The sequence below is a fragment of the Panthera uncia genome, chromosome B1 (genome assembly GCF_023721935.1).
Source record: "Panthera uncia isolate 11264 chromosome B1, Puncia_PCG_1.0, whole genome shotgun sequence".
NCBI lineage: Eukaryota > Metazoa > Chordata > Mammalia > Carnivora > Felidae > Panthera > Panthera uncia.
The window spans coordinates 36,704,353-36,717,391 of NC_064811.1; the positions used below are offsets into that span (position 1 = coordinate 36,704,353).

General features: G+C 36.4%; 1 protein-coding gene across 1 annotated transcript in view; it reads right to left on the reverse strand.

Moving 5' to 3' along the window:
- GNPDA2 (glucosamine-6-phosphate deaminase 2) overlaps positions 1-12,724 on the reverse strand; it is a 30,524-nt gene extending 17,800 nt beyond the window's left edge. The window contains exons 1-4 of the mRNA XM_049630451.1: positions 12,620-12,724; positions 9,379-9,540; positions 2,825-2,926; positions 915-1,097 (exon numbers count right to left, since the gene is read on the reverse strand). Of these exons, the coding sequence (XP_049486408.1) occupies positions 915-1,097; positions 2,825-2,926; positions 9,379-9,502 (409 nt within the window). The 5' untranslated portion in view covers positions 9,503-9,540; positions 12,620-12,724. The remainder of the gene's footprint in view (positions 1-914; positions 1,098-2,824; positions 2,927-9,378; positions 9,541-12,619) is intronic.
- Between the last annotated feature and the right edge of the window lie 315 nt (positions 12,725-13,039).

Below are 13,039 nucleotides of genomic sequence, written 5' to 3' on the forward strand. Positions count from 1 at the left end.
TTCATAATAATTACAGAAAACCATGTTGTCATTACAAAGAAAGACACTTCTGGAGCACCTTGGTGGCTCAGTTGGCTGAGCGTCCAACACTTGATATTGGCTTGGCTCAGGTCACTATCTTGCAGTCATGAGATCCAGGCCCACATCAGGCTCCACCACTTGGAATTCTCGCTCACCCTCTCTCTGCCCCTCTCCCTTCCCTACTTGCATGCACGCGAGTGGGCACACTTTCTCTCTCTCAAAATAAATAAACATTAAAGAAAAAACATTCCTCCTATTTTCAATGGTACGTCATGCACACACATGTGCACGCGTGCACATGTGTATATATTATATATGTATGTTTGTGTGTATATATATGTATATACACATATATGTATACATACATATATACATATTTTAAGTGGAGTTTAGACAATTAAACATTTATTTATTTGGAGTTTATAAAGATAATTATACAGCTTAGTTCATATTAACTAAAGGGTGATGATAAAGTCTTGTATCATTCTTAACTGACTTTTTAAGTGAGATGAAGCCATTTAAGTGATCAGTACAGAAATGCTAAAATCTATCTGTTCCACATGCAAACTTTTAGAGACTCAACCCTGTAATTTGGTAAGAAAGCTGAGCTGGAATTGTAAAGAAATTGTAAAAAGGTAAGAATAGTATTTAGTTAAAGAAACAGCATGCATTTTGTAAGATGTGATTAATTGTGCATTCTACACAGACAATAGAAAAGTTTAGCAGGCATTGGGACTTATTTCTCAAGACATAATTTAAACAATTCTAACTTAGAACCTTAAGATTACTGTTGATGAAAATAAAAAATAAAAATCAGTACGGATATTATAGACAGTTACAGGTGTTGCCCGCATCACACAAAGGTAAGAGTAATGACAAAATGTTTTACATACCTCCAACAAAAAGGTCAATTCCTCCAGCTTCTTTTATTTTTTTTTCAAAAGCATCACATTCTGCTTGTAAATCTGCAGCATTCCCATCAAGGATATGAGCATTATTAGGATCTATATCAATATGCTTAAAAAAGTTATTCCACATATAAGAGTGGTAACTTTCAGGATGATTTCTGGGAAGTCCTAAATTAAAAGTTAATATATAAAAATGTAAGTATTTCTAGGAATAAATCCAAAGTTTGCTTTTCTGATTAAGCCACAGATGCTATTTAAAATATATAACTTTTCTACAACCATATTCAATTTAAAGGCATTTTTATGTGGAATATATGCTCATTATATTCCAGACATTGTATTAACCACCTTACACGTATGTATCAGTTCAAATAATTTGTACAACATCTATGGAAATACTGTTATCATTCCTATTTTATAGATGAACATCAAAAGCACAGAAAAATTAAGTAAACTTTCCCAAGGTCACACAGCTCACAGAGAGGCTGGAATTCAAACACAGAAGTCTAGTTCACATGCATTTAATCACCGTACTTCACTTCTCAAACACAGAAAATTTTACCAATGGAACTGATTTATGTTAAGCTCCACAGAAATTAATCTGCCATACCTCTGAAATGTTGGTCTATGTTTCTAACCTATTCTTCCTGCATGCATGCAAAGTATACTGAATCCTAACAGTTCTTTGACTATCACTTGGGCTACCATTAAAAATGTATTCTTGTGTTTCCTGTTAAGCAAGTTAACAATGAATCATAAAATCTTCACAGCCATAAATATAAATACATTTATGTCTGAAAAATCTTTATTTTACTAATTATTTTTACATACATGGTACTCAATCCATCTCCACAAAACCAGTTTTAACTCTGCCTTAAGGAAAAAACAAAGAGGGGCGGGGGGAGGCAACCCTGGGTGGCTCAGTGGGTTAAGCTGAGGTCTTATTTTTCTTTATTGTCCATGTCATGTAGCACTATCAAACTGATTTCAATTTTATAAAACCTGTAAAAGAATCACATTTATAAAACAATAAAATCAAGACTCAGATGAAGTATCCAAAGCCAAGATCCCATTTCCCAGAAGTCATTTTACTTTATACATTTTAGCTAATACATGCTGAAGATAACACAAAATAAGACACAGAACCTCCAGTTAAAATCATAAAGGCTAAGGTTCCTCAGCTTAGGTTCCTTCAGCTCAGGTCATGATCTCATGGTTCATGAGTTTCTCATGAGTTTCAGAGATCCCCTGCACTGGGATCTCTGCTGTCAGCACGGAGTCCGCTTCGGATCCTCTGTCCCCCTCTCTCCGCACCTCCCCTGCTTGTACTCTCTCTCATAAATAAATAATAAAATATGAAAAAGAAAAAAAAAAAAGAGTAAGAACTGTGAAGGGACTGGCTCAAAGCTGCATGGCTGATAAGTGGCAGAGCCCAAGATGAATACAGATCTTCTGATTTCTAGTCCCATATTCCTTCTGCTATATCATGCTGGCATCACAAAAATACAGATTTTTTTAACGTTTTTATTTATTTTTGAGAGAGAGACTGACTGAGCACAAGCAAGGGAGGGGCCGAGAGAGAGGGAGACACAGAATCAGAAGCAGGTTCCAGGCTCTGAGCTGTCAGCACAGAGCCTGATTTCAGGCTCATACTCACGAACCGTGAGATCATGACCTGAGCCGAAGCTGGATGCTTAACCGAATGGGCCACCCAGGCGCCTCCCCCAAAAATATAGATGTTTTTAATATAAACCCCCAACCTCACCAAAAGGCAGTACGTTATCTTCTAGAAATAGTCATATTACATTCAAAACATAAATTCAAATAATGTATTAATTCTGAAACTATATTCTTTTTAACATATTCAAATAATATATTCAAACAACACAGCTTACCTACATATTCATCCATGTTAAAGGTCTTCACATATTTAAAAGAAAGGTCTCCATTCTTGTGATATTCTATTAGTTTTTTATAACATCCTAATGGTGTACTCCCTAAAACAGATAAAGATTCCATTTTCTAACTTAACATGAAAAATATATTTTTTAAATATTTATATTAACTTTATTCTGTTAATGATTTCTAATTTACTAGGGAAGCCATTATTCATTTAAATACATATTCAATTAACAAATATTTTTTGAATTATACACACATTTGCAAAGTACCTTAAGGCTTAGTAAAGTAGAATTTGCTAAAGAAAACTAGAAATCTGTCAAAAGAAATCATAGTTTGGAAAATGATTCTAGAGTTGTTGAATATTTGGAAATAATGGATACTCCAAGATTAGAAACTTCTAGGAAGCATATGTGAATTAAAAGAAAAATAAACACCCCACCTTTTGAGAAAAAGCTTTTTTAGAGAAGGATCTGTAGCATGAATGATATATAAATAGGTCAAGTTGACCATTTAATGAAATCAAAAGGGAAACCAGAGCTAAATTTAAGTATTGCCTCCACTTTCAAAATAGACTCAGAACTTGGCAAGGACTCATTGAGGAACCTTAGCCTTTATGATTTTAACTGGAGGTTCTGTGTCTTATTTTGTGTTATCTTCAGCATGTATTAGCTAAAATGTATAAAGTAAAATGACTTCTGGGAAATGGGATCTTGGCTTTGGATACTTCATCTGAGTCTTGATTTTATTGTTTTATAAATGTGATTCTTTTACAGGTTTTATAAAATTGAAATCAGTTTGATAGTGCTACATGACATGGACAATAAAGAAAAATAAATTAAGCCACTTGAAGACAGCCTCTGTTTTTGAAATTGCTGTATTTTTTCATTTTAACTACAAATTGGAAGGGTAGATTGACTTCATCCGTAACAAGTGACCTGGCCCTCCCAATCCTAGCTGGAGTATTAATTCCTAATCTATTCATCATCATAAAACAAATTATACAAAAAACAAAACAAAACAAAAACCAGCATGCACACAAAATTTCTGCTAAAGTGGCAGACAGAATATGACAGAAGTAATCAGTCTTCAACAAAAAAAAAATACAAAGCGAATTCTAGAGTAGTAAAAAGACTGCCTTTCACTTGAGATGAAAGAATAATACAAGTGGCTGCAAATAATACATCATATAGGTTCAGAGAACAGAAGTCTAAAAGAATTTCTTAAAACTAAAGAAAACATACTGTTTTCAACTCTAAATAATAATTTAATGGTCAAATTTTATAATTCCATCTCTAAGAACTATGGCCCTCTAATATAAAACTTATCTAACGGATGGATAAATTGCTTTTTTTTCTTCCTTTCTAGAAGCATAAACATATCTGTGTTTGTTTCAGTGTCAGGAGAATAATTATAGGATTCCTTCCTTAACTTAAGAATATATGAATAAAAAAAGTAAGAAGTTGGGGCACCTGGATGGCTCAGTCAGTTGAGTGTCCGACTTCTGTTTAGGTCATGATCTCAGGGTTTTCCATTTAAGCCCCACGTGGGGCTCTGTGCTGACAGCTCAGAGCCTGGAGCCTGCTTCGGATTCTGTGTCTCCCTCTCTCTCTCTGTCCCTCTCTCACTCAACTCTTCCTCTCTCTCAAAAATAAACAAACATTAAAAAAATTTTTAATAAAAAAAAAAAAAGAGGAGCGCCTGGGTGGCTCAGTCAGCTAAGCCTCCAACTTCGGCTCAGGTCATGATCTCGTCGTGGTTTGTGAGTTCGAGTACTGTGTTGGGCTCTGTGCTGAGAGCTCAGAGCCTGGAACCTGCTTCAGATTCTGTGTCTCCCTCTCTCTCTGCTCCTCCCCTGCTCACTCTCTGTCTCTGTCTCTCAATAATAAATAAATGTTAAAAAAAAACTTAAAAAAAAAAGTCACAATGGTGATGACAAAAAATAACACGTTCACTTTCTAGTTTTTAATCAAAGTGGCTGAAGAAAAAAATAAGGAAATATATGGTACATAGTGAACTGGTTAAAGAAACTTCATTTTAGTGTCCACTTTGCAAAATTTACTAACATAATTATTATCAAGTGTTTACTATGATTCAGATAAAACAAAGATTAAAACTGTTTCTATCCTAAAAAAAACTCACAAGATTAGGCAAATACAAATAACCATAACAAATAAAAATGTTGTAAATAACCTATAAGAAGTTTGCAGAACTGTTGTAAATCGAAGAAGAAAAGATTACAGTTTTGTTTGTTAGAGGAAGGATCAAACAAGATGACATTTCATCAGTCTTGAAGAAGGGGTAGAATTCCAATAGTCAAAGATAGGGTTGAGTTGTAATTGAGAACAGAAAAAAGAGGGAGGAGGTTCAGAGATAACATTTGTATGCTTACCTTATGATAGCTATACTAGTATTTTTTTTAAAGTTTCTTTTAGTGTTTATTCATTTTTTTGAGAGAGGGGCACAGAGCATAAGTGGGAGAAGGGCAGAGAGAGAGAAAGATACAGAATCTGAAGCAAGCTCCAGGTTCTGAGCTGTCAGCACAGAGCCTGATGCGGGGCTCAAACTCACTAACCATGAGATCATGACTTGAACCTAAGTTGAACGTTTAACTGACTAAGCCACCCAAACACCCCTTAGCTATACTGGTATTTTTACACATCAGCTCATGTAAATCACACAACCTTGGGAAATTGGCATGATCTTTCCCATTTTGAGGACTGAAGAATTGGGTCAAAAAGATTAAGGAATTTGCCAAATATCACATGGCAGTGAAGCCAGAGGTTCAAGAGATTCTGTCTGGTTCCAAGGCTCACATAGTTTTCATTACTTAATATACTAGCAACATGAGTGAAAGTAAAGCCAGCAAGTTCAGGTCTATTCTTTGAACTATAAGCAGTCTAATTATCCTGTCATGATTCAGAGTAAGAGAATCAGGGAATAAGTTTGAGAGGCAGGAAGCATGCAGGCCCTTACATGTGAAGCTTGTTAAGATCACATCAATAAATACCAAGTAGATATTCCCCAGAAACTGTGCTTTGTGGAGGGAGAATTACAATACAGCTTGCTGTCTGCAATTACAGAAATGTATACTCAGGGGCACCCAGGTGGCTCAGCTGGTCAAGCGTCTGACTTCAGCTCGGGTCACGATCTCACGGTTTGTGAGTTTGAGCCCTGTATCAGTGTCTATTCTAACAATGCAGAGCCTGCTTTGGATTCTCTCTCTCCAGTCTCTCTCTGCCCCTACCCCACTCATACCCTCTCTTTCAAAAAAAAAAAAAAAAAAAAAGAAAAGAAAAAAAGAAATGTATATTCAAACTTCAAAAGCAAGGAGGAGAAGAGAGCATGATTAACATTGACAGTGGTCAATGAAGGAGGAAAGTGAAAAACATCCACAAAGGTTTTCCAAAATACTCCTTGGCAAGTGCACTACTAGGCAGTTAGACTATCTAAAACTAAAGCAAAAGTTGTAGATCTAAACACACAAAAGCATGTTTAGGACTGCTTGCATTTATGACTTTGAAGATTTCCTGCCCCCAAGCTAAAATTACTGTTTAGTTATACATCGTATTTAAAACAGAATAATCAAAGCAACTAGCCTGAGTGTAGCCCTGGTTTGCAGTAAGCAAACAGATAAGAGGCCATATTCAACCACTGGGGCTCATGTATCAAAAACGTGGGTGCTGAGGGGGCCAGTCTGGTGTGTACAATTTTTACAAACCCTCCTTTGCCTGGACCAAAGACAAAAAGCAAAATAACAAATGAATGAGCTAAACAATACCTTTCATGAAAATTACACAAATGGAAAAAATTATGATTATAGCTTTTATGTAGTTAGCACATATGGGGGAAGGAGCAGAAGGAAAAAAATACTGTTTTAAATAAGACACACTTATGGGAACCTTAAATTCACACAGTATTAAAGTACACAAAGGAGTGGAACGAGCACCACCTTATCTGTGCCTCAAACAGCATTATCAGCTATTAATAGCCTCATCTTTCTTAAAGGTAAGGAAACCAAAGATCAGGGGTGAGGAATATATGCCTTGCAGTCACCAAGAAAGTAGCAGCTCTGATTCCAGGTCCAATACCCTTTGCTGTGGAAGTCAACAATATCAAATTAAGTGAGATCATGAGATCGATAACACTACTTGGTTAGTTTTTAAGAAAAACCTTAATAGTGAACTAAATACAATAAAACATGAAATTAATACTTAATGTTTATTATCATGAAAACATATCAGTCTTCAATTTTTCACTCTTAATACTTCTATAATAAAAAGAAAATACACACAGAAATAGTAAAGGGCTAATAAGATAGTAAGAGTATATGAGGCAGAGAAGATGAAATGAAGAGACAATAGTACATACTTTTGGTATCTCTTAATGATTATTGAAAAGACTAATTCTACTAATTATATGAATAGGAAAAGCAATATCCCTCAAAAACCATACAATACCTAGGAATAAACCTAACCAAAGTGGTAAAAGATCTGTACATTGAAAACTATAGAAAGCTTATAAAAGAAACTGAAAAGGACACAAAGAAATTGAAAAACATTCCATGCTCTTGGATCACAAGAATATTGTTAAAATGTCAAAACTACCCAAAGCAATCTACACATTCAATGCAATCCCTATCAAAGTAAAAACAGCATTCTTCACAGAGCTACAACAAACAATCCTAAAATTTGTATGGAACTACAAAAGACCCTGAATAGCCAAAGTAATTTTGAAAAAGAAAACCAAAGCAGGAAGCATCACAATCCCAGACTTTAACCTGTATTACAAAGCTGTAATCATTAAGACAGTATGGTGCTGGCACAAACACAGACACAGATAAATGGAATAGAATAGAGACCAGAAATGGACCCACAAATATACGGCCAACTAATTTTTGACAAAGCAGGAAAGAGTATCCAATGGAAAAAAACAGTCTCTTTAGCAAAAGGTGCTGGGAGAACTGGACAGCGACATGCAGAAGAATGAAGCTGGACCACTTTCTTACACCATACACAAAAATAAATCAAAATGGATGATAGACCTGTGAGACAGGAAACCATCAAACTCCTAGAGGAGAAAACAGGCAAAAATCTCATTCAACATCGGCCACAGCAACTTCTTACTAGACATGTCTCCAGACCAAGGGGAATACAAGCAAAAATGAACTACTGGGACCTCATTAAGACAAAAAGCTTCTGCACAACAAAGGAAACAATCAGCAAAACCAAAAGGCAACTGACAGAGAGGGAGAAGACATTTGCAAATGACATATCGCATAAAGGATTAGTATCCAAAATCTATAAAGAACTTACCAAACTCAACACCCAAAAAAACAAATAATCCAGTCAAGAAATGGGCAGAAGACATGAGTTGACGCTTTGCTAAAAACATCCAGATGGCAAACAGACACATGAAAAGATGCTCAACATTACTTACCATCAGGGAAATACAAATCAAAACCACAGTGAGAAATCATTTCATACCTGTCAGAATGTCTAAAATTAACAACGCAGGAAACAACAGATGTTGGCAAGGAAGTGCAGAAAGGGGAACCCTCTCGCACTGTTGTTGGTGAGAACGCACACTGGTGCAACCACGGTGGAAAATAGTGTAGAGGTTCCTTAAAAAATTAAAACTAGAACTACCCTAAGACCCAGCAATTGCACTACTAGGAATTTATCCAGAGGATACAAAAATGCTGACTGGAAGGGGCATATACTCCTCCATGTTTATAGCGGTGCTATCAACTACAGCCAAATTATGGAAAGAGCCCAAATATCCATCAAGTGATGAATGGATACACTGATGGACAAATATCCATCAACTGATGAATGGAATACTACTTGGCGATGAAAACAAATGAAATCTTGCCATATGCAACAATGTGAATGGGTCAGGAGGGTATTATGCTAAATGAAATAAGTCGGTCAGAGAAACACTAATATGTTTTCACTCATATGTGAAATTTGAGAAACTTCAGAGATGAACATAGGGGAACGGAAGGGAAAATAAGATAAAAACAGAGAGGGAAGCAAACCATAAGAGACCCCTGAAAACAGAGAACAAACTGAGGTTTGATGGGTAACGGGCATTAAGGAGGACACTCTTCAGGATGAGTACTGGGTGTCATATTCAAGAGATCAATCACTACCTGAAGCCAAGACTACATGTATGTACGTATGTTAACTAACTTGAGAATTAAAAAAAAATCCCTAAAAACAAAAGACTACTAGAAAAAGGTACAAAAAATACTATGACCATCACTTAAGTTAGGATATTTCCTTTTGCATTTTGGAGATGCAAGTGATGTATAATTTTAATACAAGAAATTTCCTTTTGCATTTTAGAGTGGTAAGTGATATACAATTTTCATACAAGAAACAATAATGAAACATAGATACTAGATAGATATACACATTTCTGGCTGTATACACTAACATGTTCAATCAGTGATATGGCTAGAAATAAAGGGGAAACATATTTTACTAAAGGAAACCCTTCAATTCCATGACCTTCAGTATCTAAAATGGAAAAAATGGTGTATTACCTGTTGGTAAACCCAGTGTAAAATATCTGTCCTGTCCAGGTTTGAACTGAATGATGCGATTACAGATGTATTTGGCTGCCCATTCACTAGCCAAGTCATAGTTATCAAGAATTACGAGCCTCATTATGGTGATGAACAGTTTCCAGGACAAGTAGTTCTAACCTGAGAAAATTCCATTGTAGAACACTTTAAGTAATTTGCAGATATTCAAACAGAAATGTAATATACTAATGACTTTAAGAACATTACTTAAGAAAAACATGCATATATACATAAATACAATATGTACTTTTAAAATACCAATAATAGCTGCTCTCTTTTGAACAGACATTGGTTCTGGGCAGTGGGCTAGGTAATTTAAATGCATACAACAATCTTCTAAAGTAAATATTTACAACACCCAGTTTTAGATGAGAAGAAGGGCTCACACAATTTAACTGAGGTCACATAGTTACTAAATGACAAAGAATTCATATCAAGGCAAATTTAAGTCTTTGTAAGATAGCATAGTACACTGTCCTGACAGATATTATATAAAGCAACATGAAACAAACCTAAAGGCAAACAAAGCAGTTCTTGTTTTTTAAAGGCAAGTTAATGTTAATAATGATTACTCAGCAACCTTTAGGTTACTTACTAAAATCCAGAACTTTCTCTGTAAATACCATAATAACCAAACCTCTCTGTGTTAAATGTTTTTATAAAAATTATGCCTGCACTTCTTAAAAATTTCTTTCAATATAGAAAGGTACAAGAGGAAGAAAAAAATCAACCCAAATCCTAACTCAGAAATAAAAAACTATTATTATTACGTATTATTACGTATATAACATTCCAGATGTCTATTTAATGCACACATATAAATAGAATGTATAGAAATAATTTTTAATAATGAGATCATAATAGACATGCCATTTTTAATAAAAAGCATAACATTTCATTCTTTCTGAATTTAAACAAAAGAAAAAGTGAACTAAAACTGCTGATCTCTGAAGAAAAAAGAAATTCTTCATAAAAAGCAATTTTAGTTCCTTAAAAACAAAAAAGCAATTTTAGTTCCTTAGAGAGTACTCTAAGGTTAAGACAAAATACTGCACAAATATTAAAGATCAGAGTCATTTAAAAACTATGATTCCACTTCAGACAATGTAGACTGACCTACCACCATGAGAGATGATAATTGTACTCTTACACTTCCTCACAACCCCTGATTTCTGTAAAATGTATTATTTTTACATTGACAAGATTTGTAATATTTACACTGTGTTCTATAACCATAGTTTCTAGAATTTAATTCTTAGTTTCATATTTAAATGGATCTGTCACCCACACCAATCCTTTTACAAATGGCTTCAGCAATCCTGAGTTCCCATACACTTTCCATACGATAATAAATCAAATTCCTGAAATTAATGGGAATAGTAGGTGAATATACAATATACAATTCATATGAAAATACAATTCATATGAATATACAACTCATATACAGTGAATATATGAAATCTGAATGAAATTCTTAAGAACAAAATGATTCAGAATTCTGGAATAGTAACAAGAAATTATCACTATGGTATAGAATTCTGGCATAGTAACAAGAGACAAATAGCATTTACAGACAATAATGTACACAGTAAGTCATAAATTCACTTCAACAAATGGACTCTGCCTGTATTTAAATTCATTAATGATCTAATGCTAGAAACAATTTCAAAGTTACACCAAGAATCAGAAATATTTTCTGGTCATAAAGAGGTATACTTACTTCTAACAAGTATGACCATCAAGAGATACACTTACTTCTAATAAGAATATTCAGCATACTCATTCATAAAAAGGAAAAAAAAAAAAACTGTAAGGTACGGAAGGAGGGCATTAGAGCTTTCCAAGTGTTTTCTGTGTTCTGGGAATACGATCTCTTTTTCTCAGTTCAACATACTTGTGAGGGCCTATTAAACGCCAACCACCAAGTTCTGCAGTCACAAAAATGATTAAGATATGGGCCCTATTATTAAAGGGCTTGGATCACTGAATAGTCTCTGAGATAGAAATTATCATCCTCTTTTCTCAGATACAGAAAACTGCAACTCAGAAATTTATTGCGTAAGTTATAAAGCTATTAATGGTAGAGGGTCTTTCTGATGGAAAGATCCATGCTCCAGATGTGCTATGTAAGAATCACTTAGGATGCTCCTTAAAGATCTAGATTTCCCAGGCTCCTCTCCCTGGACACAGTGTTTCAACAGATGTGAAATGAGATCAAGGGAATCTGCACTTTTAGAAATCTCACAGGTTGATTATTAAAATCAGGCTAAATTTCAAAAATAACACCACAGGAATCGACCTCATTAAAAGAAGTTCTTAAGTCTCTTAGATCGGGTACAGGCAAGTTTTGTGTGTTTTAAACTCCTCAGACAGCTCCGAGTTCATTACAAAAGTCTCAAATAAAACCTCCCAAGCAGAGGAAATCAGAATGTTTTTGCCACATTAATGCAGATTAAAAAATGTGTTTCTGCCAGTTTTTGACAATCCTCATCAATCCAAACTGCTGTGGCTCTGGGCAATTCTCCGACATCAAATCCAGATAACACGCAAAAAATGACAAGGCACCCCCCTTCATTCCCTCATTTTCCTCTGGTGCTGATTCATTCTGAATGTGCATTAACTTGGAGACTGGGCAGCTGAATACAAATCTCAGAACTTCAGAGCTGGATGGGAACTTCCACACGACTTAGGCTGCACAGTTAGTCTAGAATCTACACTTGCATCTAAATTAACAAAATCCCTGCTCTGTGCTTGTTTCCTACAACCTGACCTGAAAAGGTCGCTGAAGTGCAGGACGCGGAAGCCGCATCCCTCATGGGGGAGAAGCAGCAGAGAAGGCTGAGGTCCCTGGCCTTCCGGGCTGCAAACCCACCTCAACTGCATGGCTGCTGGGCCCTATCTGTCCGCAAACTATAAGGAATACAAATGAGGATGGCTGTTACTGATTTTTAACAAGTGTCGGGAGAAAGCCGCCAGAGAAACAAAGATAGGAAGCCCCTCCCGGAGGCCCAATTTCGGAGAGCACCAACAGCCTCGGCCCACCCTCCGCCCCGCCTCAACGCTCCCGGGACCCCAATCAGCCGGGCCGCGCGTCCCCGTCTCGGCACAAATCCCACTCGGGGGAGCAACGACCCATCCGGTCCCCCCTCCCCCGCCCCGACTCTCCCCTTCTTGCCCCCCCCCCTCCCCTCCAACTCACCTGTCTGCCACCCACCCGCACTTCCGACGTTGGAACAGCGGAAACAACCAACACCCAGCAACCCTGAGCGACCCCAGCCGGCTAGAGTAGCGCGAAGCCCAAAGACCCGGATGTAACCCAAGGCGCTGAAGGAACGGCAGCGCAGCTTGAGGGTGCTGCGCATGCGCGTGCCTCTAGTTCTCTAGGGATGAGCTGTGCTAAGGTCCTGACGAATTCCGTGAGGCAGGAGCCCCATCCTACTTGGGACTCTCCGGTTCCTGGGCCATCACCTTGACGCTATTCTTTTTATCAACTCTCAGAGGTTGAATTGAGGTAGATTCTTTGGGTTTATGAAACTTAGTATGTAGGGCTGCAGTGCTCATACATAAGCATTACTTAAGTTGTCGCTTATAATGGCAATATGAATTCATCTCTAAGCTA